The sequence below is a fragment of the Chaetura pelagica genome, unplaced genomic scaffold (assembly GCF_000747805.2).
Source record: "Chaetura pelagica isolate M959 unplaced genomic scaffold, ChaPel_1.0 scaffold221, whole genome shotgun sequence".
Classification (NCBI taxonomy): Eukaryota; Metazoa; Chordata; class Aves; order Apodiformes; family Apodidae; genus Chaetura; species Chaetura pelagica.
The window spans coordinates 11,236,258-11,250,081 of NW_009952533.1; the positions used below are offsets into that span (position 1 = coordinate 11,236,258).

At 49.2% G+C, this 13,824-nt stretch overlaps 1 protein-coding gene across 1 annotated transcript in view; it reads right to left on the reverse strand.

Annotated features, from left to right (window-relative positions):
* Positions 1–13,824, reverse strand: part of CDS1 (CDP-diacylglycerol synthase (phosphatidate cytidylyltransferase) 1) — a 46,595-nt gene that overhangs the window by 32,199 nt on the left and 572 nt on the right. The window contains exon 2 of the mRNA XM_010009008.1: positions 13,224–13,523. Within this exon, the coding sequence (XP_010007310.1) occupies positions 13,224–13,523 (300 nt within the window). The remainder of the gene's footprint in view (positions 1–13,223; positions 13,524–13,824) is intronic.

Genomic DNA, 13,824 nt, shown 5'->3' on the forward strand with positions numbered 1-13,824 from the left:
GAGGTGCCGGCCCCGCCCGCTCCCGCACGGCCCCGCAGGGTCCCGGCCGGGCGGATGGTGCGCGGTGCGCCCGCAATCCCCCCGCGTCCCTCCGGCCCTGCCTTCCCGCAAACCGCCGCAGCGCGGGCGTGGACCTGAGGGTTGGTTGTTCCTGGTTTTCAGCGTGGCCCCGGCGTGCTGCGTTCCCGCAGGCCGCCTGAAATCCCCGGGGAGGCGGGGGAGGCATCTCCGCGCGGCCCTGGTGCCCACCCTGTATCAACCCCCGCGGGCGCCGGTGCAGCCGGAGCGCTTTGCTTTCCTCTGGGATGCTGGTGCCCACCTACTGTAGGGCCGTTTAAAAAGGCAGGTTCGGTGCTTGCCCTGTTCCTGCCCCACCGCGCCTCCTGTCCTGCCAGGCCTGGTGCCACTGGCCTGCACAGAAACGCAGTTGCCCGAGGGTTCACGGGCGAGAAATGTGCTCTGCGTGGACAGCTACACGTGCCCTGTAACAGATACTACACACTCGGCTCTATCTTACTCTCAAAATAGCCGCTGCTTACTAGACGGGCTAACCCAGGAGATGTGCAGAGGGTGAGTGTGAAAAGTACACAGTGCACAGGCCCTCTTCACCCCATCTGCACCTGGGAAGGCAGCATTGGGAGCAGGCCTGGGTGTGCAGCGAAGTGGGATACATCCCTGTGCAGGAACCAGCACACCCTGCAGAACACCATGATCTAATCAGCTGTCTGGGAATCACCCTCATCTGCTGAGACTACAGCTTGAAACTACAGTTTGGTGGCACCACTATGCTCTGGTCCAGTCCAGGTGACTTATCTGAGTGCCTCCCCATGCACTGATTTTTGGTGATCAGGAGAGCAAATGCTACCCTTCCTTTCCAAGGCCTGCTGAATTCCTCTGGCTGCCCTGTGACAGTACCCGTCCTGCTCCACTGTGACTGTATGGCTGCTGGCAGCCTGGCCATGGCAACCGCCAGCTGCCTCAAAGCACTCCCATAAAGACATTCTCTCTAGATGTCACCTCGGTGTCCCCATGCTGGCTTACTGTGTCTGCCAACACAAGGCCAGCACCTCTTGCAGGGCAGTGTCTAGCTGTGTCTGCTGTCATGAATCTCTATGGTGACTGGTTTCACCAGTCTTGATTGGTTTTATTTCTTTATTTAGTTTTATTATGTAAACTGCATTATTGTTATGTCCCTCTGAGGGTGTGCTTGGCATGTTTTTAGTGACAACACCACTATTCAGGAAGTGAGGGCCAGCTGCTGTGTGACTGTGGCATTGATATACCCACTCTGACCTCGCTGCCATGAAACACGGACTCTCCAGTGTGCAGGAAGAACAGCCGCTCCTGTGAAACGGGGCACCCACCGCTGGACGTGCCAAGAGGTGCCATGCTTGCAGTGTTACCAGATGTGCAAAAACCCGGTGTGCTAGGAGAAGGGCTGCTGCAGCAGAAGGCCCACCAGAGACCCAAACCAGGCCAGACAGGCCATAGAGGCACAGTTTCTGCCACTGGGGCCTTTGTGGACAAAGGTGGCAGCAGCAGCTCACTGTAGGTCAGAAATATTGACGTATGGCCTGGATCCTCCAAAAATTCACTCTTACTAAGGTGCCCAGCAGGGAAGAAATCTAAACCACATGGCGTGTGTTTAGAAAGAAATCTAAACCACCAGAGAGCAGAGTGGGTCTCAGTGGGTACTGAGGTCTCCTTTTCACTCTCCTCTTTCAGTATGTTCCTACTATTGAGTTTTCCTTTGGGAACACTTCTCCAGCAAAGCTTTCAGAAGAGACCGTGGTTTCCCTTCATTCAGTCATAAGACAGGCAACTCTGTTGGCCCTGCAATGGGACTAGGAAATGGGTCTAAGGAAAGCATAAAAATTTGTACTCTCTGTGCAGAGAAAATAAGAAGTGGGTTGTCTGGTCTCCAAAGCTTTGCCACCTGTGGTGGCTGCAATGAGTGGTACAGACATCTAGTCTGCTTCCCTGGCATGCAAATCCCACATGCTGGTCAGTAGCATGGGGTGGACACTAACTGCCTCTACAGCCACCATGGAGCAGCTGGGTCTAGCTGGAGAAGTACATGCCTCATTGTAGACTTTCCTGGTAAACCTGGCCTAACAAATACAGGGCTGAGAACTACTAGATGCCACACTTTTGCCACAGAAAAGGCCCTTTTGTGGTCAACAAGAAAATGCTTCAATACCTGCATAAAGATCATTAAGCAGATCTTTACATCCCATTGAGGAAAAAGAGTTAGAGACTCCATTTCTCCTACATTTTTGTCCCATCATTTACCTAAACATGAAGGGGAAAAAAATTAGTCTAGAAAAGCTAGGAGGAAAAAATATTTGTTTAGCAAATGGTGTGATGGAAGAAAGTAGCAATAATGGTGAATAAAGAAAAGGTGAAGTACCTGAAACATGTTAATGAGCAGAGGCAAGGCTGGTGCAAGAAGATGAGTCATTGCATTTTGGGAATAAGAGAGCAAGCAATGAACAACTGGTGACAGTGGGGTGAGAGAATGAACAATCTTTAGGGCAGGGCCACCAGGAGAGAGAGAATGAAAAACAAGGACCAGGCTCCAGTGGGATCAGGTGGGAACCAAGCCCCAGCTTCCAGCCAGATGCTCCTGCTGCTGCCACACCTTTTCACCCTTGGAGTGCTCAGAAATGTGAGGAGGCCCACTGAAAAAGCTGCATTGCAGCAAAGCTTTGCAAGCCTCTTCAGCCCCAAGGAAAGAAACCAGGAGCTCCCAGAAGAGCTGCAGGGCAAGAGGTTTAGAGACCAAGCATAGCGTGGGAGTATGGTTGCCTTGCTTCTCCCTTAGCAGCCCCTTGCAGTCATGGGAGCCCAGTGTGTCTCTTGGGTTGCAGCTGGTTAGACTGGTCGGATGGGAATTTTCCAAGTCGACACCCTGTTACTCAGGTTCCTTTGGGGCGAGTAACTACACTGGCTGGAATGCAACAACACTTCTTCAAGCATTGTGGCCCTGCATGATTTCACAACAGTATAGCAGAAACCTCCATATCCTCCACACACAAGTGTATTAGCATGTCAGACACCGACTTGCCTGATATGCAAATATTATCACCTTTCTTGTATCACCTTTCAGTTCAGTATCTCAACATGTGAGTCCTCAGAGAGTTTTGTTGCTCTGTCTTGCCTTTGCCTTCTTGTATTCCCACGTGAATCTAGTGGCTCAAAGCTGCCGGCAAACAGCGACCTGGCCCAACATTTTCTGCAGTGCAGGAAAGCCTTTAACAGTCACTTCCTTGCTCTTCTCTCAGGTGCCCAAAGTTAGGACAAATGACCTGCTGTGGCCATGCTCCCCCTGGTCCCACACTATAGATACCCACAGCAAGCAGACCTGCCTTGCCTTATTTGCCAGGAGCTGCCTCTCTGCTTTGTGCCTAGACCCACGTATAGAAGGAGGTGTTGTCTGCAGGCAGACACAAAACTAAAGCCCTGACATTTAAAGAGTTATATAAGCCCCACGTTAAAGCACTTATATAAGCCACACACAGCCTCCCTACAGACAGGCAGCCAGCCCAGGGCTGCTGTGGTCCCTGCTGAGCTACAGAAAGCCCCTTGCACAGGAGAGCAGCAGCACAGGGTGGCTTCGTTGCTGGTGCAGCAGAAGTAAATGGAAGGAACTGGCCCCCTGTGCACTCAGAGGCTGAGGAACAGAAGGTACCCAGCTCAAAACATGTGCTGGAAACAACAGTGCATCTGCAGTTTTGACACTGAAGAGACCTATTGCTGTCAGTCTCAGAAACTGAATTTGTATGAAGCTTTTGGGTTTTTTTAATGGCTTTCTGCTAATGCACAGACCAGGTGAGACAAGTGGAAAATGTCAATACCTAGTGGTCAGCATAGATAGCAATGTCAAATGATGTCAGCAGTGGCTCTGTATCCCCTCTGATACAATTTATTTATAATATTTTTGCATATCTAGATCATTACAAAGAAGATAACCCAAAGCCAGAAAGAAGCAGAGGAACAGCGATACAACAGCCTTAGATCATGCTGTTCTCCGAAGCACCAGGCGAGCTAATAATACCCGGTGCTCCCCTGACAAAACTGGGAGCTGCAAAACAGTGCCTGGCGCTGCCTTGAGACAGTGCGTGGGAGCAGGGCACTGGAGCCCAGGTGCTCAGGATGTGCTTGAAGCTGAAATTCCGGGTCAGAAGCTCATTATTACACAACCTGTGCACTCTTGAGATGAGTCCTCCTCCAGCTCTAAACACCAGACTCATATGCTGAAAAATAAAAATGCAGTGGAATATAGGAGTGTACAAGTCAGTCAACAGGCTGCTTTCCCCCTTCTAAACAAACACAGCATGAACTCTAATTCTGTCCTTGCTGGGTTTAACATGGGTTGAAAGCCAGTGATGCTTTGCCAGGGTATCCTGAATAGAGCACAAATGTCTATATTTTAGTAATTTAAATCCACTGACAGCACTGGATTGTTCTTCTGTGTTTAGTTAAAATGTCATGCGATCTGTTTACATTTGGTAGTCTGGCATAAAAACACCACAGTCCATGGTATTTGTGGTTGAGAATAATTTGCTTATTATTTGCACATTTGAGCTTTTTGAAGTAGGCCACTTGTATGCCAGTAAAAAAACCAAAACAACAAAATAAACTGACCTCATTATTTCCAAATTAAGCACCAAAGTTTGAAGAACATAATCCAGTGACCACCGTGAAAGGTCTGGCTGCAGAAACCTTTGCCACAGGCAGCTGTCACCTTCTGTTTCGTCCAAAGGGCTGAGTATTCTGCAGCTACTGACTTATTCCTGATCCTTCTTTTCTATCATAATCCCTGGGATGTTCTTGCTTTTTCCCAAGAAAGGGCTCATAAGCAGTGGGTGTTTGGCAAGCAGCTGCTGTTTTCACATAAAATGTGAAATTAATTCTTGAACTTACTTGCTGTGGTTGTCTGAACATGCCATAAATCTACAACACACCCTTCCTGTGTGATTTCACATGCACTGTATCTTGTATTATCCATGCTGTTCCTTTCTTTTAATACAAACCTCTCTTTGGAATACCGTAATTTATCAACTTGCAACCCTTTGCTGTTGACAGGGGTACCTTAGGAGTGTGTGGGCATGAAAAAAGGTGGGGACAAGCCTGAAGAAGAAGCAGGCTGGCTGATGCCAGGCGTGGAGACTACACCATTGCAAATCCAGCTGGGTAAGGCTGAAGGGGTAATCACTGGATCGTTTAGAGGGCCTGACAGCATCACTCTGTCGAAACACAAGGGATTGCCAGAGAGAAAAGAGGAGCTGGCTCTAATCTAGATGAGTTGTGTGAAATGCAGCACTAACAGAAACAGCCCTTTCCTACCAAGTTCAGTCTAAAGTCTTTGAAGAAATTGGCTTACCCTCTGGGTATTTTGGGCAGGACTAAGGAGCAAACCACTCTCATAAAATTGTGTAAGATGCTTTTAAAAAGTCCTCACTAGATGTGTAATAGCTCCTTTGGCTGAGCCCGCAGCTAGGGGTGCTGTGCAGCAGCTCACCAGCTCCTTCAGAGTGGTATCAGGCTGGTGGAGACTCAAGGGGTGCTGAGACACCTGGTCACTCACAGGACAAGGCTGGGAACTCCAATGCACAGCCAGCAGGAGGCAGGCAGGAGAGATAAAGAGGAGACCTATCGCCTCCTACAGTCCCCACCACTCTGTTAGGCTAAACCTCCCTAACAGAAGAAACTTAGCCAAGAAATTCATGCCCAATGCACTTCCCAGAGGTTTAACTGGAGGTGAAGGCCATTAAGCTAATATATATGTGGTTGCTACCAGCCTGAACAGTGCAAGTGCCTGCATTTAAGAGCCAGCTGACTTCATCTGCAAGAGGTAATCCCTTCTGCATGACTTCAAGGAGACTGTCCTTGTGCCCAAACTTTATTTTCTGTGTCAAGTCGTTTTGGTTCTTTCTGTGCAAGTGAGCACACTCTCTCGTGGCTGAACTCTTGGAGGAGAGGCTTTCATACTGCACTATGAGCAATGCCCATTTTGACTTGTTGCGACAGATGTGCTCCCCTTCATGCTTGATACAAGGCCAAGCCCCAGTCCCATCAGTGAATATTTTGCCATCTTCTTATGCCGAGGCAAAAGCTGTTCTGCAGTTTCAGCAACATCTTCTCCCATTCTCAGGTCAGAGTAGTGCTTCCCCTTGAAGTACTCTTTACTTGATTTGTACTGCACAGAGCACAGCTTGCACTTGTCTCTGCTTTCTGTCACTGGATTTGCTCCCCTCTACTTTATACTGCTTTCTAGAAGTTTCATGTAATTTTATTTAATTGAACTCTAGTATTTCTAAGTACATCTAAGTACATCTAAGGTACAAGTAGGCATATCACCATTGATGTTCAGCAGTTTATGAAGTATGACTCTGTTTTGTCAGCAATACCATCTTACTATCTTATCTCAAGGGAGAGGTGGAATATTATGGCACGCTCATAGTATATTTTATAAGTGGAAAGCAGTGGGCAGGACACAATTAAGTGAAGTATTAGAGCCACAATCTGGAGAGATTTCCCTGTGAAGTTCTGGTTGGCTTCCACTTTGTGGTGGTAGTCTTCAAATTGAAGTACACTTTGTGCTTTACAAAGATGCTCCTACATATTCACTTAGGTGATTTCTCTTAGAGTTATCTTCCAGTGGTATAGTCATAAAAATACACTAAAAATTGCTAACTGGTTATACCTTTAGCATCTTTGTCATCTTTTCCCAAACCCTGTGGACGGACCTGTGTTACAGTACACCCTAAGCTCTTTGTCAGGGGGGGTACAGGCTGAGAGAAGTGTCTTCCTCTTGCCTAAAAAAAGCCAAAAAAAGGTAAACTACAAAAGACAAAGAAAAGAGTCTAGAAAACATGAGCTATAATAGAGACTCAAGGTTTCTTCTTTCTCCTTTTTAAGTTTTCAGGATTGTGGTTGAAATCTCCTCAGCAATACTTGGCTGGTGACTTTGGGTGTATGCCAGAGCACTTTTGTTCCTGATCTCCCTTCTCCTTAAGTCTTCAGCACACACAGGAGCAGCTGTTGGCACATTCTCCTTATGCCTCTTTTTCATACCTGAATGTGCCAGATTTATTGGAAAAGCACTTGATCCTGAATGGACAGTATCTTCTAGAGACACGCTCTGTGTGTTAAGTGGGCCAGGGAAGCTGGGGTCAATCAGTCAATTACCTGTCCCCCAAACCCTTCAGCTGGCTGCCTGCCTCATGCTGAGATCAAAGCCAGAAGGACCAAATAGTGGTTGCAAAGGAGTGGCACCAGTTCTGTTTCTTAATATTTTTAGCTCTCACTGGGGCTCTGATCATACTGGCCAGTCCTCAGTCAGTTACTGCTGGAAGAGCAAGAGCTGAAATAGGAATGGAGAGCAACCACAGCAAGTTATTCTACTACTTCTACTTCTGTGCCAGACAGCTGCCTGCTTACCTGCATCTGCAGTGCAAAACCAAAACAAGGGAAAGAAGTTCAGAATGGTATCTTCAGGCTTATTCACTCTTTTATCCAGCTTTTTTCATGCAATTGCAAACTAAAGAAATTCTCTGTTTGCTGACAAAAGAAGACTCACTTCCACGCAGCTGCTGTACCAGCCTGCTCAGAAGGTGCTTTCTGAACAGCATCCTTCACACCACTATGACCAAAGGTGGTGCTGGAAGAAATAATTCCAAAATAACAAAGCATCAAGAACACTCCTGGAGGCAGAAGAGACAAAGGCCTTGGGTATCTTAACTGCACCCAAGCATTCCCTGCTGCCCCTGTCCCCAGTACCACTACAAGTTCATGGAAGCTGCAAAATATCACTCCTATTGACACCACTGGTTATGACAGATGAGAAGGAAAGTGTGAACATGAACAGGAGCATGAGCTTGTAGAGATGAATGAGAAATCTGTAGAAAAAAGACAGTTTCCTCTGCGGGTCAAGAAATGGCAGCATGCTTTATCCCAGGATTCCTTGGCAATGCCACTGCAAACTGAGGTGGAAAGTTGGATGCAAACTCTCACAGGAGGAAATTGCTCCTTCTGGCTGCAGGCTTTTTAGCAGTCTGCATCTCCTATCCATCTGAAGATAAACGAAACCACAGGGAGAAACTAAATTCCTGAACAATCCTCATCTCCTAAGGATTTGGCTTACTATAGAAAAATCTGAACATCATTCCTCCTGCTTCCCTCAGCAGCTCCCCCACTGCACAGCATCCTCCCTGCTTTCCCTGTGACACCTCTGGAGAACAGGTCCAGCTGTCTTGTGCTTCCCTATGGCCTGCACGGCTGGGCCGCAGTGGCTGCAGACCTGCTGCCTCTATCATGTGAAGCACTTTGCCCTCTACCCTGGAGAGTGAGGTTGAGCCACCTCACTCCCTGAGGCCTCTGAAGGTGTCACTCAGCTCTCCAAGTCCCTGTAACAAAACCCCACACCACTGTTGGGGCCTTTAAGGTGACCTGGAGTTTGCAAGGCTGGATGTTTGCATGTTGAATGGAGGGAGGGAAGTAACTCCTTCCTGCTGCCAGGCTGCTCTGCCCCAGCAAATCCCAAGGAAAGCAGTGGCACACACCCAAAGCAACGGTGCAGCCCACAGCCCTGGGCCCATCCTGGAATAAATGCTCTTGCCCCTTCTGTAACAGCACAGCAGCCTCTGCTGGCACAGAGCAGGCAGAAGCATCAGGCTCTGTACAAATGTTTGTATCTTCCCTTATTTTAATAAAGTTACAAAGCAAGCAGCCAGCCACTGGGTGGGACATGCTGTGTTAAGATTTTAGGGTGATGGGAAGGAGAGCACAGGCTCTGCTGGGGCAGAATGACTGGCCCAGGCAGCATATACTGACTCCCTGCAATATTTGCCTGTGCACGGAGACCAACCAGCTGCTTGTGCTCTTGTCACTGGTTTGTGCCAGGCCAGGACCAGCATGGCCAAGACAGCAAGCCCTTGCTGAGCTCACCTGGGTTCAGAGAAGTGAGGCAAGGGGCTTGGAGCAAGGGAAGCTCAGTGTGATCTGAGTCTGTTCTGGTGATTCACAAGCAAAGAGCTTTGGAGTGGCAGTTCAGGATAAGTTCATAATTGAGATACAATCCCTGTAGACCAGTTGAGGTAGTGTTTTTAGCATGCTGCAAGAGAAACGCTGAAAGCTGCTGAAGACACAGACAGGATTGCAGGAAGGTGTGCAGTCCATTGCCCTGCAGCAAGCTAGGAACAGGGAAACCCAGTCCAATCCTCATAGATGCTTTTTCAATCTGTCCCTTTCAAGCTCTAACCATGGGGACCACATGTTCTCTCAAGGTAAGCTGGTTCAGTGGTTAATTATCACCACCATAAGAGAGTCTTCCCTAACATCTATCCTAAATCTCCTTTGGTCTAGCTTAGCCTCATTACTTCTTGTTCTGTTCACTGTAGATACAAGGAGCAGATAATTCTTTCTCTTCGCAACGATCGAATCCGTGTCTAAGTTGGGTTTTTTTCCAGTGTAAGGTCATATTTTCTAAGCCTCTCTGTCTTTTAGTTCCAGGCAATGCCTGAGCATTTATACCCGCGTTGACACCGGGACCGGGCGGCCCCGCCCCGGGGACGCGGTGCGGGGGCCGGGGCCACCAGGCGCGCGCTGCTCGCTAGGGGGCGCCGGGGGACCCGCCGGGTGCGGGGGGGGGTGGGGGGGGCGGACCCCCCGGGACCCCCCGACCCCCAGGTCTGCGTTACGAAACGCACCGCGCTCGGTCCTGCCGCCACCGAGCCCGAAGCTGCTACCGGCGCAGCCCGGTCAGTCAGTGCGACGGGAAGTGCTGAAACGTCGTCTTCTCAAAGTCATAAAAACACGCACACGACGACAGCTGCTGCCGCTGCTTTCTCCCTCCCACCCCCATTTAGATAATCAATTTAACGATTTCCTGCTCCCTGACACTGAGCCACTCTGTGCCAACAAGCTCTAAGCAAAGCTCCGTGCCCTGCCGTGCAGACACTTGTCCCACAGAGGGAAAGAAGCGATAAAAAGCTCCAGCTGTGCCAGTTAAACGCCATACATTTTTGCTGTCCACGCGAAACCCAAGTAAAGCCAGACATGAGTTTTAGCCTTACAGCACACCTGGTTATCCATGTCAAGAAAATGCTCTCAGGAACGCCAGGGGTGGTGCCTGGGCCCATACCCGAAAACTGCAGCCATGGGGAAATAAATTCCCCTGCATGTGCTTGGATGGCTTGACTGGCCCACCAGGGCCAGGGGGTGAGGGGTGAACTTCTGTTGGGTCTAAATTGGTAACTGTATCCGTATTGGTATTGGTATCTGTACCTCATGTGCACGTACAGCACAGAGTGGGAAATCTCTGCTCAGCAACACACAATGGAAAGAAAAAAGGAAAGTAACTTTGGAAGGATGGCACCTTCACAGCAAAGATAAACAAGGGAGATGGAGCAGAAGTGCTCCTGCTCTCAGCTTTTACACACCTGGCCTAGGACACGTATATTTCAGCACGACTGTTAACAGCAGTTTTTAAAAATAGTTTCCTTGTCTGTGTCTGATCAGCCACACACACCCAGTCCTCACAGGGTGTCCCAAGACCACCTGGAAATGGAGCAGGCTGCTCAAAAGCAATCATGCTGCATGCTGAGGTGGGCACAGGCAGCAGCAGTTGCTGGCACTGCTGTTCTCACTTCCATTGGGAAGAAGGGCCATCCATCCCTCCTGCAAGGACTGCAGTCCTTCCCAAGCATGTGGCCAGAGCAAAATACCTTGTCTGAATGCCACATGGCATCACGGGCACCTCTGTGCTGGCTGCAGCTCTTGCTAGCACCACACAGGAATAGACAAATGTCTACGTTGAGAAATCTGTTGTGCATGGACTAGTTAGGATAAACAGAGACCTAGTAATCAGTAATGGCACCCAGCTACTGGTAGCAGGGAGGCAGGACGCCAGCAGAGCGCTGGGTGCACCTGCAGCCACACTAAAGAGGTAAATGTTACTTCTACACTGCATCCTAACAATGGAGGTGGTGGGCAGTCTTTGGAGATGTAAGGTGGAAAAACTTCAGGTAAGGCTTGTACTGGCAAGAGGGGACTGTGCAGTGAGGGCAGAACATGTGTCTAGGGCTGGGAGAGGGGTTTGGAGCAGGATTGCGGCTGGAACGGTCTCCGGGGAACCCGTCTCTCAGACAGACATTCTACACTTGTAATCCTCTCCTCCTGGCTTTCCCCCAGCAGGGGTCAGGCTGGACCAACGATCACAAATCAAAAGTAGCTACTCCGCTCCGGCATCAAATATATTCAATGCTCCAGAAAGGAGAAAAAATATTTAACCTTACTGAGGATACGGAAGATACTTGGACACCGCATTTAGAAAAGGCAAAAGAAATACTGAGGTAGCAACAGAAGTAACTGTAAGCAGCAGCCTGCAACGCCCTCCTTGTCCTTGCTGCTGTTTAAAAAATGTAAGACAGTGCCCAAGTCCTGTTTCTACGCCGTGTCCTTACAGTCTCTCACTGCGTTCGCAGTTACTCTGCTCACACTTCAGTGTAAATGGAAACTGAAATTCGTCCAGGATGTGGGGACGGATCACAGCGTTAGAGCAACAAAGTGACATGAGTGTGTCCTCAGAAGTGACTGTAAGCCCTGGGAAGGCAGAGCTCACAGTATTCGACTTTGGCTGGAAAAGGGAAGCTGTTACACACAGAAACCATTCCTGCGCGGGTCAGACCAAGTAAGTAACGCAAAGCAATAGCAGACCTGGGTTCACGTCCCCAGTACATCCCCCAGCTAGAGCTGGAAGCGTTTCATGTCCCTTGGCACTCAAGAGAAAACCAGGGGTCTGAAGTGTTGTCACCTGCAAAGTGATGCCTCTGCCTTTGGCTGTCAGCAGAAGGCAGACACTCCGGGACAAAAATGCTAAAAAACAAGTGAGATGCATCCAAAGGCCTGACTCCTGAAAAATTTTCTGGCCAGCTTTGCCTCAGTTTATCACCTAGCAAGAAAGGACACAGAGGATGGCATTTCATGCGTAGAATTTTAATGACAGCTTTATTATATTATAGTGTATTATTGGCTTGAGATTTTGTAGCCTTACAAGAAATTTCCGTTTCCACATCTCCATTAAATGTCTGATTCATTTTCTTGGCTCATGGCAATGCCTCAAAACTACATCACTAAAGAATCAGTGATCTGCATTAGATAAATATGAGACTGAATCTGATTAACCTATTAACTATTTTTAATTTGCTTTTACTGTTCTTAAGATACTCTACATTCCTGAGGAAGCAGAAAGAGAATGAGAGCACGCTGGTACTATAGAACTGCATAGAGGTAGCATATAGACTGAGATTATTCATCATAATTGGCAGGAGCTCTGCTGTAGGGAATCTTGCAACAACATCACAATTTTCCTGCTAAAGTGAATGCTATAATGGACACATTTGCGGCATGAATTAGGGCGAGATAGGAAAAAATCTTAAATCTTTATAGCGTTTTTATGCTCTGTCTTCCTTTTTGGTAATCAGATCTTGATTAAGAGTTGAAATTAGCACCCAGAAGAACATTAGGCTTTCCTGGCTCAGTTCCTTTTCACCATGTAAGGGCAGGCAACAAATGATTCAGTAGCTTTACAGTGCTGCTACAACAAAAAGGTGTCTAAATACCTACCCATCGCGGTAAGAAAGTAACGGGTTGCTTGCTTGCAATGAAGAACATATGGTAATGGCAAAACATTTTATTTGCTAAATAAGGCAACGAATTGATTTATTTCAGACAGGGCTCCTCTCTCGGTCATGGTGACTTTCCGGGGCAAAGGCTGAGCCAGGTGGAGGGCCTGGCATCTGTCCTCGCTGCTGCAGGGCTGAAAGAGCTCTGGGCAGGGCAGAGCCAACCCTCCGTTGGAGGCATCACCCCCAGCACAGCTGGGCACCAGAGGCGGCACGGTGCAACAAGCTGCAGTTCGGGTCGCCGTCTCATGAGCTTGAAGACTGTATGACCCTGCTGTGCCAAAGTGCTTTGGACCTTTTAATTCTAGGTGTTCTTATGAGCTTGCCTTTTTTTCCTTTCAGGTATGCTGGAACCGCTCCAAGCAACGTGAATTTCAGAGGTGCAGCAGCTCCAGCACCCGTCCTGCTTTCGCCTCAAGCAAGCGAGAAAATAACTACAGTTTTTGCTGACAACGCTTCTCTGTATAGCCTTTAATCCATCTCTCTTCTTCACATTCGCTCCGTGTGACTGGGGTCTCCACCGCAACTTCAGACCTCCCCTGCCACCCTCCTGATCGCCGCCTCCTCCAGCCCTTGGTCCCTCGCTCCCGGGACCCCTCCGCATCCGCTGCCCCTGCCGGCCTGCGGGGGCTCCGCGGGTTCCCTCCCCGAGGCCCAGCGGGGTTTCCGCAGGAGCTGCTTCCCTCTCGCGTCCCCGTCCCGCAGCCCGACTGCTCGATCCTCCTCCCCGCCGCCCGCACACCCCCCGCTCGCTGGGCAGCTACTCTCCCTTTTAGTATTTAACTTGGTAGTGGCTTTATCTGCATCAAGGCGGTGAGGAGCTGGTGAAGAGACCTAGTAAAATTGGTGAACCGTAGCCGGATATTAACGAGCTGCCCCCGGCTGCCGTGGGATCTGCTCAGTACCCAGCAGTTTTGTTGCTGCGCTTTCAGGCTGCGGTTTGCTTACCTCGTTAGCAAACTTAGTGACGGGGGTGGTTTTTACTCCCCCCGATGCCCGGGGGGCTCCTGGTGCCCCCTACCCGCTCAGCCGAGCGGCACAGCACAGCCCCCGCTGCCGGCGGAGGAACTTCCCCTGCCTACGGCTGGGCTTAGGGAAAAACAAAACTCGAGTGTGGAAAAGGAACTAAATATAA